The following is a 13,209-nucleotide window of genomic DNA, read 5'->3' on the forward strand; positions in this document are numbered from 1 at the left end:
TTACAAATGGGTCCTGGTACAAAAAAGGTTGAGAATCCCTGATGTAGACCACATATATTTGTAGCTATATTACAAATCATGGAACTATAGTCATTCCTGATGACTTGAGCAAAACTCATACATGCACAGAGATATGCAAAATAATCCCCAGCAGAGGAAAAGCATAAAATGTCTTTGGTTGTAAGGTTTAAGATGCACTTTCTTAGTTTCAAAGGGCTTTTGGAAACTTGAATCCTGAAGTCAGTTGAAACTGACAGTGTCTCCTTGTCCTTTTAATATCTGCAGACCTTTTCAGAAGAGTTCTATGGATCAGTTGAATGCCCCTTTAAGTAGCTCATATAAAAAGTGTAGTGGGGTAATTTTATCATTTGCTTCTGGAGATTCTAATACATTCTAGAGTACATATAAATATTATCTTAGTCTGCATGCTGTATTTGTTAATGGAGCAGTTTCTCTTCCTGCCATCACTATTCTTGATTGCGTGGATATCTCATGGGTATAGGTCGCAGCCATGTTGGTCTAAGGGCATAGGCAGACAAGGTCCTTTGTGTAAATCTGATATATGTTATTAGACCAGCTCAAATAGTTGGAAAAATTCTTCTTTGCAAGGTTTTGGGTGTAAATACCCTTTGTCAGGCTGAGGAGGCATCTGCAGTTGGTCTCATGGCATTTTCTGTTACAATTTGTGGTGTGATTTCAAACACTAGGTGGCACTCCAGGCATAATGATGGTTAGAAATCCATGTTACTTCCATGATGCTTCTTGGTATTGACAGTATGGCCTTGAACTCCATTTTTTTTTTATTCCACTATATTTAATAGCAATATTTTAGTAACTTACATGGGAAGATCTGTTGGGTAGCTAAAGATCCGTGGCCCCATTTAATTGTTCTGTGTGTTTGTATCTGTACACCCCCAGATGGCTGGAATGGACTGACGGAAGGGAAAAACTTCAGCTTAAACATACATAATGTCAGTCTTCTGTGATGGGACATCAAATAAAAAAAAAATGAGACTTTTTAATTTGATATTTCTAACTAAATTAACAATACATACCTTATCTTTCCAGTTACTTTGTATAATTGTAAACATTGAAACTAATGGAACTTGCTTGTGGTTGGAGGATATACGGTAGAAACTAATGGGCTTAAAGATATCTTTGTCTTAAATTGAATGATTGTCTTCAGTTTTCTTAACTTCTTAAAAAGTAAGACAATTCTAGTCTTTCTCTAGAGCTAGAAGTTTAAATAAGTGTAAAAGACTTCCCATAATGCATTGAAAGCAAAATATCCAAGTTCATCATTCTGGCATAAATGATCACATTAATTTATAATGTGTTGATGTATTTCTCTGCATTTTCTCTCACTTTGCCTGAGTGTTCTAATCAGACTTTACTTAGAAATGCATATTTCTATAAGCATTAATGTTGATCTTTTTTCTAAAAATAGATAAGTAATGGAACTTCATCTGTGATAGTTTCGAGAAAACGACCATCAGAAGGAAACTACGAGAAGGAAAAGGACTTATGTATTAAATATTTTGACCAGTGGTCTGAATCAGATCAGGTTGAGTTTGTGGAACATCTTATTTCACGAATGTGTCACTATCAGCATGGACATATTAACTCTTATTTGAAGCCCATGTTACAACGGGATTTCATCACTGCTTTACCAGGTAATAAACATTGTATATACAAGAGTTGGATGGATAAGTACTTATTTTACTATCATTTAGTGGATACAGGGGTGTGTGTGTGTGTGAGAAATATAAATTATACAGACATGCATAACATTTTTGACAGTGTTCATGTTTGCATTATCTCCTGTAAATGCTCCATTGGATGAATATGTGCTAGGGTAACTTAAGCCATTCATTTCTGTGATTAATTGAACTGGCCACTGGATGCCAGTATTGTTCCACTTAATGCAGTTTAAATAGTGTGTTCTAAAGAGCAATCTCTTTTTAAATGAATTTCAACTATTAACAACAATTGCACCTTTATTGCAAACTAGATCCCAGCTTTTTTTCCCCATACCAAACCCATAGGCTTAGAAAATGCTGTTAGATGCATGGTTTTGATTTGGCAAGTCTTTACTTCATTTTCACTACATTTTCTGTTCTATCCTAGGTTTTCTAAACTTTTTTTAATTAACTCCTCCTTAAAAAGGTTTGGATCAAGTAGTTTAGACATTTGTCTGGTTTTTGCTACTGAGTTGTAATAAAATAAAGTTGCAGAACATTTATGTAGTCCAGCTGTCATTCCCTACTTCAGTCATTCAGTTCTATGTAATGTCTCAGTTTAGCACAAACCTTTATCAGTATTTTGTATAATATAATCCTTTTATGCCAGTTCCAATAGAGCACTACGCTTCTGGATTTATGTAATCTCCGTGTTTGGACTTTTTGTTTTTGTGAGATGTGTTCTGTGGAAACAAAATTCAGGAAAACAGTTCACTGCAAGGTTTTGCTTTTGTGATCGTTTTGATGATTAGATGGTTTTTCTCGCATCCAGTAACATTTCCTGCATTGATTCTACTGTATTCTGTATGTATTTTCCATATAAACAAAAATCATGGATATGGAAACCATTTGTCTCATAAAAATTCAAGGGGTTGCTTGGTAGAGTCATCTTTATTAATTTACTCGTTAGTTAAATAATAGGATAGTGTCCAGAACCAATTCTCCCCAGTCACTGATAGCCTGCTAGCTTGAATTTGGGACGTTTTGATGAAAGTTGCAAAAATCACTTAAACTTGTTTTGGCTGTTCCTGAAATAAGGTTAAGAATTTGCTTGTTTGTGTGCAAAATAGCTCAGTTTTTTTACAGGGTGTATTTGATTTAAATCATGATTTAAATCATGCTTTATATCACTGGTGGGAAGCCTCTATTTAATCATTGTTTTCTACAAAAAGTACATTCTTGTTGTTTGATATCCTCTTGTCATTTAATGTCCTGAAACGCTGCACTTTTAGAGAGGGGTAAGGGCTTTCCTCTGTGTATACAAACTTGCAGAGAGACAATACAGCTGATGGGTAGGTAAATAGGGCTGTTAATGCTCATCTTCATATACTGCTGTTAACAAGAATGTTATCTCTGGAGATGCAAATCCACAGTTTGAGAAGTGAAACTAAGCGTCACAGAGATGTTTAATGGGATCTTCTAGAGACTGAGCACCGAGTCCCATTGAGTAGAGTGGTTTTCTTTAATCTTTACTAAACTATAGAGGAGCCTCTGGGAACCCCATATGATTGGGCCCATAATATAGTCTATGGCCTGTTGTGACCTATTTATAAAACTTTTCTAAAAAGTTACATGAATATATTGTCTCAAATAGTATATAATTAGAAGTATATATAATTAAGAAGTTATCCTTGTAATATATAATTAGGAGTATTTTATCCTAATCCCTATTCTATGATTATATCTTTGAGCTTTAAAATATCTTAAATTAAAACTATATATAAGTTGTGGTTTTTTAAAAAAAATCTTAACAAAAAATACAATTAAATAAAACAATCTGATTGAAATAAAAATCTGATTTTTTTTTTTAATTGTTGATTTTTATCCACCCTAGTTTTTTACTTGGTAGACTTGCTCATCAGCCTTGTTGCATCTTTTCTCTGGCTTGTGTTTTGCTGTATTGTTCTATCCTCAGCTGTTTAAGAAGTCATATAAACAAATGACCAGAATATCCATATTGCCGTGCTCTTTGCTCTTTCATTTTTGGTCAAATATGACACCACAGCATATAATGACGTAAAATATTTGAAAGGGAGAGAAGCCTTGGCATAAGATACAGTGGGAGTCAGTTGGTGGTTTACATTGGTGTCATCCTGAGGGCAAACCTTTGAGGATATAGACAGATGTAACAGCTGCATCATTATAGCTAGGGACTAGGGCTGTGTGAAGCTTCAATCACCAATTGGATTTGGAGGAGATTTGGCCCGATTCAGCGGTCGAATCTCCAAATCTGATTAGAGTCAGGAGACCCCATTAAAAGGTCTGAATCGAATCCGAAGCCTCTGAATCGATTCAAAGATTTGGATCGGCTGAGGAGAGGCAGGCACAGCTGGGTAGCTGCAAGTTCTCCCACGGCTCCTCTGGCTGTGCCCGCTTCTCTAAGCAGGGGGAGCCATGGGAGAAGTTTCCCTGCCTGGTCCCAGCCCTCAGCACTTAAAAAAGGCCTGCACTCACTGGCTACAGCAGCGGGGTCAGGGCCTCTGGGGGCTCATGGCAGAGCCCCCCCATGCAGTGTGGGGCAGTGGGGATCACGTTCCCTCTGGCATTTGTGGGACAGCTGCCCCATGGCGTGGGTGGTGGGTGCAGTATGGCTCAGCAGGGCTCTGCTTGCTGCCTGGGAGCTGGGGCTGAGCAGTGCTAGGCTCCAGCTGACGGGTGGAGCTGCCCCAGCTCTCAGCGTGTGGTGCCCTTCCAAGCCACACTGCACCCGCACCATGAGGCAGCTGTCCCGTGAGTGCTGGGGGGAGTGATCACTGCTGCCTCACTGCATTGGGGGGGGCTCTGCCATGAGCCCCCAGAGGCCCTGACCCCGCTGCTGTAGCCAGTGAGTGCGGGCCTTTTTTAAGTGCTGAGGGCTGGGGCCAGGCAGGGCAGCCATGGGAGCTTCTCCCATGGCTCCCTCCACTTAGAGAGGCAGGCACAGCCAGAGGAGCCGTGGGAGAACTTGTAGCCATCCGGCTGTGCCTGCATCTCCCCAGCCCATCTGAATCAGTGCAGAATCTCTGATTCTGATTCAGATGAATTGAATGGGGACAGTGATTTGACTCACTCACTGTCCTCTGAATCAGCTGAATCCAAATTGAATACTTCCCTATTTGCACAGGCCTACTAGGGATCTACTGAAATAATGGCAGAAGTGCACCATGCTGTGGCTGTAATCTTGAAGTTTTCTCCATGCACCTCCCTGCCGCTGATTGGCAGAGGAGCCCTGCCGCTTGCCTGTTGCTCCTGATCAGCGGGGGAGGCAAAAACTGTGGTTTTAAATATGCTCTGGTTTTTGCCTCTCAGGCTGCCACTGGGGCCCCTTGGCCAATCAGTAACAGGAGGCAAAAACCATGCCATAGTTAGAACGGCAGTTTTCACCCTCCTGCTCATCAGAAATGAGTGGTGGGGCCCCTTCATTAATTGAGGAGGGGGGACCAGAGACTACAAGATTAAAGGAGCCACTGCATAGCTGATAATAATGTCTGATAATAAGGAGCCACTGCATAGCTGATAATAATGTCAATTTTCTTTTTATCAGTATCAATACGATATGGACCGATATATTGGTGCACCTGTAATATAGATGTATTTATTTCAACTCTTCATATAAGGAGCCACTTTCTAAGAAGGTCAGTATAGTATTATAGTGGCTGAAAGTCCCATTTGAGAGGGGTGCTGCATTCCACATACAGTACAGTAGGAGACGTTCTTACCCTGAAGTATTTGTGTTCTGCTTACCCTGAAGTCTGGGTAGACGCAATGGAGAAAATATGCATGGTGCCTACTTTAAAGAAGGATGGAACCGGCGGCTTAGGAATAGGTGGGGTCATGTTAGAAAATGGCCATGACAAGAAGAAAATGAAAAATACAGTTGTAACATCAAAATGTGGCTTGAATTTTATGCAAAGCTAGCTTCAAACATGACTTAGCTGTCTGGTTTCATTGTGATTTTAACTGTGATGAATTTCTAGGATTTTCTGGAGAGGTGGACACTTACTTCTCCCTTTTAGATATTGTGGATACTGTATTCTGTACCAATCTAGTTTTTCAAACTGAACATTTGATTCTGAGAAACTGTTCAGGTCTAACTAAAAAGGATGCATGATAAAAATCAGACTTCACTGGTTAAGCCATCATATACAATATCATTCTCAGTTAATTTGGTATAAATTTGCATTTACAGCTCCTTTGCTTTTCAGTCTGGAGCCTGATATGAACCTATTACCGATTAAATGATCTGGATCACGTCTATGTATAAGGAGCCATGTGATTCCTCATTTATATATACACACTATATAGTTTCTATTGTTTAGGTACAATAAAATATAAATACTGGGGGAGTTTTATAACTTCCTTATTTCCCTCATCATACCAAGATCACTGTTTTTCTAATTGGATAAAAGTATAATTTAGATGGCTCAGGCTTTTACTACTATCAGCTTCCACTGTCAATAAATGTACTATTTAAAAAAAAAAAAAAGTCTGGCTGTCAGATCAATTCTAGGATTCTGTGCACAAGAGGAATAATGTACCTTTTGGATCAAACTCTTGTTGAAAAATTCTTAACATTTTCTAAAAATAAAGGTAGTCATAACATAAAAAATGTTAATAAAATGCCTGTTTCAAGTCCTACTTATTTAGAGGTAACATTCCTCTAAGGGATTCAGTCTCTACACACTGATTGGCTTTGCATGGTTGCTCTTTTGTTTGAGAAATAATAGTTTCTGACAGCTGTTATACAGCTGTGACTTTGAATAAAGCTGCCTCACAGCATTAATTGGGACCCTGTCTTGGGTTTTAGCTTGTTTGTGATTAGAGAAATTCTCAATTTATTCATTTTTAGACACAATATAAACACTGAAAGCTGGAGGGGGATGAGGGACCAAGGGACAGATTTATTTTCCTTTTTGACCTTGAATATGACCTCCATCTCCTAGTTTCAGTCACTTTGCATATGGCATCTCATATAAGTTTCTAAATCAAAAGGCTGCTGCTTACATAGAAAAAGCAAAATAAAATTTTAAAATTAAGCAAACTTGCCTGTTTTATTTAAAAAAAAAAAAAAAAAAGTTCAGTATAGATATCAGGAAATCATATGTTCCCATTAATCTTATGTGGGGGAGGGGGAAAACTTTTCTATTATAAGGAATCTAGCTCAAACGGCATAGCAGATCCTCTGGTATACTTTTGGCTTTTTATAAAGAGCAATTTTCAGTTTAAAATATTTAATCCTAGCAATCTCTTAGGGCCAGTTCTATAGTAGTAGTTAAATATCATACCTTTACAGATTTGGCCTGTAGTTTTTTCTTGAGACCAGTTTAATCATAGAATGTAGAAATGTATTTACATGTGAAGATTATTAGTCAGATGTGTATTTTTTTCATTAACTTCAGATCATCTTTGGCATACATACTGTGTTCACTTTACCCACAGCTTTTAATGTTACTTTTTGTAAAATTACTAGGTGTGTGATATTTATGCAAAGCTATACCTTTTGATAACACCAAATGGATGTTCAAAATAGTTTGCTTTTACATTAGATGAGACTTCATTCTGCCAGTCTGTGAGCAAATTGCTATGTTCACATGGAGTCCCAGAGAAGTTCTGGAGTGTTGAGTTTGTAGGATTTTTTCCATGTATAAAAATTATAGAGCCTGATTCAATATACTTCTTTATTTGCTTGTGTTAAAATGTTGCCACTGTGCAGTTGTAATATTTTAGACTGGTTCATCTTGTGCTTTAAAAGTATAGATAAGAGCGTTGCCTTGGAAAAGAATTATAACTTCCTGTCTGACTCTGTAGTAGGTTATAATTAATCGATTTCATTTTTTCAAATACATTTTAAATCATTTTTGATAACTTTTGCAAGATTATAAACTATATGATATTGAATGCTAGGGCATTCAGGTGGGTCTCTCCCTCTAAACAAATTTTACTCTTAGATTTTAAATCTTGATTCAACTTTTAGAATTGAGTCAATTTATTTTTAAAATTGTGGAATTCTGAATATAGCATACTGAATATTTTAAGGCATTAAGTTAGTTTTAACTTTTTAAACTTTGAATACATGTTGGTTGGTTTCCTATGCGTTTGTTGGCATAAAGAAAGAATTATGTGCAGTAAGTAGTTAAATAAATTTATTTTGGGTCTTTGACGATGATTCTCAACCTTAAGCTTGAAGTTGCTTGAGTCCTAAGACTCAAGACAACATTTGGAAAATGCTATCTCTTAGTTTTCACTTGTAATTTTTTTTTTACTTAAAAAATAATAATAAAAAAAATAATAGAGGAGTTCCTCTAGAAAAATGATAGAGGAGTGCCTCTGTTGCAAAGAACTCAGATTACAACAGGTCAGAATGTATTTAAAGTTGTGGGTTCCTATTTGAAATTTCTGGGTTTGTCTTGTGAATCATGTTGGCACACACCTAACAGTGCTAACATATTATGGCACCCTTGAAAGTATCTCGGCGCACTCCAGGATGCCAGGGGACCCTGGTTGAGAATCACTGGTCTATGGTATACATTGCCAGATGTGCAGAATAGTTGTTCTGTTGCTCAGTTTGTAAACTTGGATCCTAGAAATTTAACAGTATCTAATAGAGTAAGCAGATACTGTTTGCTCTACAGTTAACTGCTCCATGTTTGTTATGGAAAGTTATCTTTGCATTGGGGTTTACTGTTCAAAACAGTATATGTGTGTTAACAAAATATGGAACAGAATGTTTGCATAAATGTAAAGATCCCTTTTATTGAGTATTTGCTATAGCATTTCCTCCGGATGCAGAGAGACTGAGAGATGAAAGTTGTTAAAACAAAGTAGTGCAGTATTTAGTGTAATCTGTATAAAGCATTTGGAGGCTCTGATTTAATCTCTTGTAAAACTCTGTGCTAGAATGTTTAATAGGTGTTTTGAATGTATTGTGGGAAGAGTCGTGTAAAGAGCAGCTAGTTGATTGTGCTGCATGTAGATGTGTTGAATGTCCAGAAGGTGTATTACTTTCTGTACTCAGTTTTGTCTCCTGATTCTTTTTTTTTTAAGGACACCTGCTACATAAAATCCTTCAGCTCTTGGGTTTCATTGTTTTGTATGCAACTGAGTCAGATTCATGAGTTCAGCTTTTTTGTTCGAGCAGAATGTTGTTGGAATGTGGTTGTTCGAAGTGCCCTAACTGCCACTGAATGATCGTTAAGGATACTGGTGTTGCTTGAAGTGCTCCCACCTGCTACTGAATAATCATAAAATAATCATAAAGGGATACTATACCATCAGGAGAAGGTATAGATAAAGTTGGAAAGATTTCTCTAGGTCTGGCAGAGGCCTACTGAAAGGACTTTTCATGAATCAAATGGACTACTTTCTTCATCTCTTGATCTGCCACACTTTTTTCATGCAGTGTCAGCTTTCACACTTGCACAATCAGCTTTGTATTTTTGTTACATTATGGAGGCTAGTACTCAATACCCTCTGTGGAATGTGAAGCACTTTTTTGTCTTCAGCTTCTATAGATCATGTTTAAGTTCGGAGTAAAATTAAAGTTTTATCTCTAAATGTATGAAACCCTAGATATCTGTAATGTGAGGTCTCCATTATGTATTAAAAGATCATGCCAACAGCGTAGATCCATAGATGTTAGGGCCGGAAGGGCCCTCAGTAGATCATAGAGTCCGACCCCCTGCATAAGCAGGAAAGAGTGCTGCATTCGGATGACCCCAGCCATATGCCTATCTAACCTCCTCTTGAAGACCCCCGGGGTAGGGGAGAAGCACTACCTCCCTTGGGAGCCCATTCCAGATTTTGGCCACTCTAACTGTGAAGAAGTTCTTCCTAATGTCCAGTCTAAATCTGCTCTCTGCTAGCTTATGGCCGTTATTTCTTGTGACCCCCCAGGGGTGCCTTGGTGAGTAAAGCCTCACCAACTCCCTTGTGCGCCCCGCCCCCATGGTGAATTTATAGGCAGCCACAAGGTCGCCTCTCAACCTTTTCTTGTGGAGGCTGAAGATGTCCAGGTGCCCCAGTCTCTCCTTGTAGGGCTTGGCCTGCAAGCCCTTAACCATACAAGTGGCCCTTCTCTGGACCCTCTCCAGGTTATCCCACATCCCTCTTGAAGTACAGCGCCCAAAACTGCATGCAGTATTCCAACTGCAGTCTGACCAGCGCCCGATAGAGGGGAAGTATCACCTCCTTGGTTCTGTTTGTCCTGCATCTGCATGAGAATTACTATTTTATTCTAGCATAAGAATTACTATTTTATTTCTGAAACTTTTCTTGAATTTCTTTGAACTCTTTGGCCAGGGAGACTGATATTGCTTCTACAGTGATGAAAATTTAGAAACATCAGTAAAAAACCTTTTAAAGTATATGGCGCATAAATAATTGGTATATACATGTTCCAGGCAATATAATCTGAACTGCTTTAAATTAATTCTACTTTTGGTTAAAATTACATTATAGTTTTTACATTTGTTAAAAAAAGTTTCATTAATCCAAAAATACTAAGCCCTTTTTCCAAATCTGAGAGAAATTTAAATAGTTCTTGGTTGCTACTGTCTATCCTGAATTTTACACCTGTGTGAATGTAGGGAAAATGGAAAATGTTTGTGGTCTCTGGCTTACTGCGTCTTCAGTGGAAAAAGTGATAATTATGGTATGCTTTTCTAAAAGCAGTGGTAGAATGTTTAGTCTACGGGGTTTGTTCTTACAGAGTGAGGTTGTGGTTACTAAGTACTGTTAAAGGAAAAATGACATATCATTCAAACGAGGGGCAAAACTACATAGGTGATAAAGGATATTGCCAAGGACCCAGTACTCTATCAGTTGTTTTAAACACCATTGATTTTTTTGCCTCATAGTTTTCAGACTGCATCAGGAAGGCTCATGGTTTTTCCAGACATGCTGACCAGATTTCTTTTAATGTGTCAAATGCAATTTCTACTGAAAAGACGCTAATTTGCAAATGCTAACTTAATTATAAGATTAATAATGATTTCACCTCTTTGCCGTAATACTTTAGTATATGTATTCCAAGGTTAACAGGATATTATGTAAATCATATTTTTTCCATCAACAACTTTGTAACTCTGACCTTGGTAACAATATCTTACGTCTATATTTTAAGGTCCTTTTTAGCAGCTGGTCTGTGAGTACTAAAGCTGGAGGAACGTTGTATGTTGCATTAAACAAGTAAAATTCTTCCAGAGGTCTTTGAAATTTATTTCTAAAACAATAAAAATCTGCAGATCTGCATGATCTAAGGAACTGTTTTGTATCTAGCTTGAGTCAGTTGCATGGAACTGACATCCCACATTTGGGTTGCATTTTCATACAAAGTGATATTTACACTTTGAGCTTTGAAATCTCTGTGTATTTTAATTGTTTTAATCTTTTATTGAAATTCAACCAAATCTTCATCTGGTACCTATAATCAACAGCAGCTGTACTTTATCACTATTTTCTATAAAACTACCAGAACCCTTTTTTTGGGAAGGGTGTGTGTGTTGTGTTTTGTTTCTCTGAAATGTATACTAATAAAGGCTTGCCATGCTTGTTAGGGGGAGAGTTTAGTTTTAAAGTCTCTTTCAGATCAAGTGTGTTTATAAACAGGATTAAAATAAATGTTAGATGTGTATTTGTAGCCTTTTTAGTGCACAGTAGAACTGAACTGCACATAAATGGAATAATGTGATAAAATCCTGCTTGCTGTCTGAGCTGATGGGCATATATATCATCCTGAAATATGTTTGGGACATCTATCTTAATGCACTTTTAGTAGTATCATGTTTTATTTTCTGCACTTTTAATTTCATGTAATGAAATCAAACATCTTTATCACTAGAAAAAGTGAAAAATCAAGAAAGCTTATTCCTGCGTGGCTACACTCAACAAGCTGTTTTCAAGACTGAAAGCAGATGTATTTCATCAACGCGAAGAGTTTGCAGTATCCTCACGCAGTTCTTAATGTTGCCACCTATTGGCTAAGTTGCAGACATTAAGGTCTGGGACAGACATTGTATAAATCAGTTTGACCCAGATCAGTTAAGTCTGATGCTTCATTCAGCTAGGTTTATCTCAGACTGGTTTCAGCCATTTTCAAACTGGTTTGTGTGTACTGAACATCTGTTCTGTTACAGGTTTAAACCAGTTTCTGATCATTTAAACCAGTTTATGTGTAATGGCTGTCCCTAGTGTAAGGGGTGTTAGGGGGAGGTTAAATCTATGCAAAATAGCTGCCTGATATCAGGTAAGTCAGGATGGTGGGTGGGGGCTACTAGGGTGTTGGGGGTCCAGTAGGCTGGAGGGGGTTGGGGGTCTGCTGGGAGATTAGGGGGGAGTGAGACCCACAGGTGGGGTGGGGGCATGGGGTCCCCCTAGTGAACCCACACCCCCATCCATCCTGTTCTCCTCTCCCTCCCCCTGGGACTTGCTTGCTTGGTTCCTGCAGCAGCAAACACTGATAAAAACAGCTGCACTCAGAGAAGCTTGTGAGATGGGGGTTGAGAGCACTGGCTGGAGGGGAGGGAGAGGGGGCAAAAAAATAGACCCGCATTGCAAGAAAGGGCAGTGAAAAGAACAGCCCCTGGGCTGGGGCCAGTGGCTGGGTTTTCCCAGCCCTGACTGTGCAGGGGATGTGAACAGAAGTTCCATTCACCAGTTTGACCTAAATCGAATGAGTCTGGTACTACGTAGATCCAGGTTTATCTTAAACCAGGTTCTGCAGTTTTTAGACTGAGCTGTGTGCATGGAACTTCTGTACAGTTTCAGGTTTAGACTGATTGACAGACACTGAAACTGGGTCCGTAAGTGTAAGGTCGACACCAGGCTACGTTGAAATCGGTGGCCATTTTGAACCATATTTAACCTCCCAAATTTTTGTACTTAGCCGTTATGTATAGATATATTTGACTGACATAATAAGCATCAGTGGCAATAAGCAAGCTTTCATTTGTATGTAGTAACATTTCATAAGAAGATTTCAAGATGCCACAGTATATGTTGCAAACCCAATAGCAGACATCCTAGGTATGATATGATTGAGTTCTTTCAAACACTTAAGATGTTTGTTAATGGACTAGTGACACACACTGGTTTATCTTAATGCAGGTGTTGGAAAGATAGAAGCTGGTTACAACTAGTTTAAATTAACAGGCCTTACTTTAGTTCCTTCTGTCTCGGCTGGCCAGAGCCGACTCGAGGTGATTTTAGAAATTACTCGTTTGCTGGGCGGGCTGGTGAATGGAGAGGCAGACAAAGCTTAATGGTTGCAAAAACTTTACTTACGCCGCTTGTAGCCGTGACGCAGATGGTCCGGTCGTTTGAACAACTATGTGAGTTGCTCCAGCTGGCAAGGCTCAGGCCAGCTAATCCGTCCACAAATTAAGCCGGTGGGGAAAGGGTACGTCGAGGATTGCGCTTGGCGACGGGGAGAAGAATCGATAGGTGATCAGTCTATCAATCAGCTCAGCCGCAAGTCGGATCTCTTTAGAGGCAC

The 13,209-nt window shown here is 38.6% G+C and overlaps 1 protein-coding gene across 5 annotated transcripts in view; it reads left to right on the forward strand.

Annotated features, from left to right (window-relative positions):
* Nucleotides 1–13,209, forward strand: part of FBXW11 (F-box and WD repeat domain containing 11) — a 134,147-nt gene that overhangs the window by 77,249 nt on the left and 43,689 nt on the right. For all 5 annotated transcript variants that reach the window (XM_014606560.3, XM_014606563.3, XM_014606561.3 and 2 more), the window contains one exon: nucleotides 1,448–1,673. In XM_014606560.3, the coding sequence (XP_014462046.1) occupies nucleotides 1,448–1,673 (226 nt within the window). The remainder of the gene's footprint in view (nucleotides 1–1,447; nucleotides 1,674–13,209) is intronic.

Source organism: Alligator mississippiensis, chromosome 9 (genome assembly GCF_030867095.1).
Source record: "Alligator mississippiensis isolate rAllMis1 chromosome 9, rAllMis1, whole genome shotgun sequence".
Taxonomy (NCBI): Eukaryota; Metazoa; Chordata; order Crocodylia; family Alligatoridae; genus Alligator; species Alligator mississippiensis.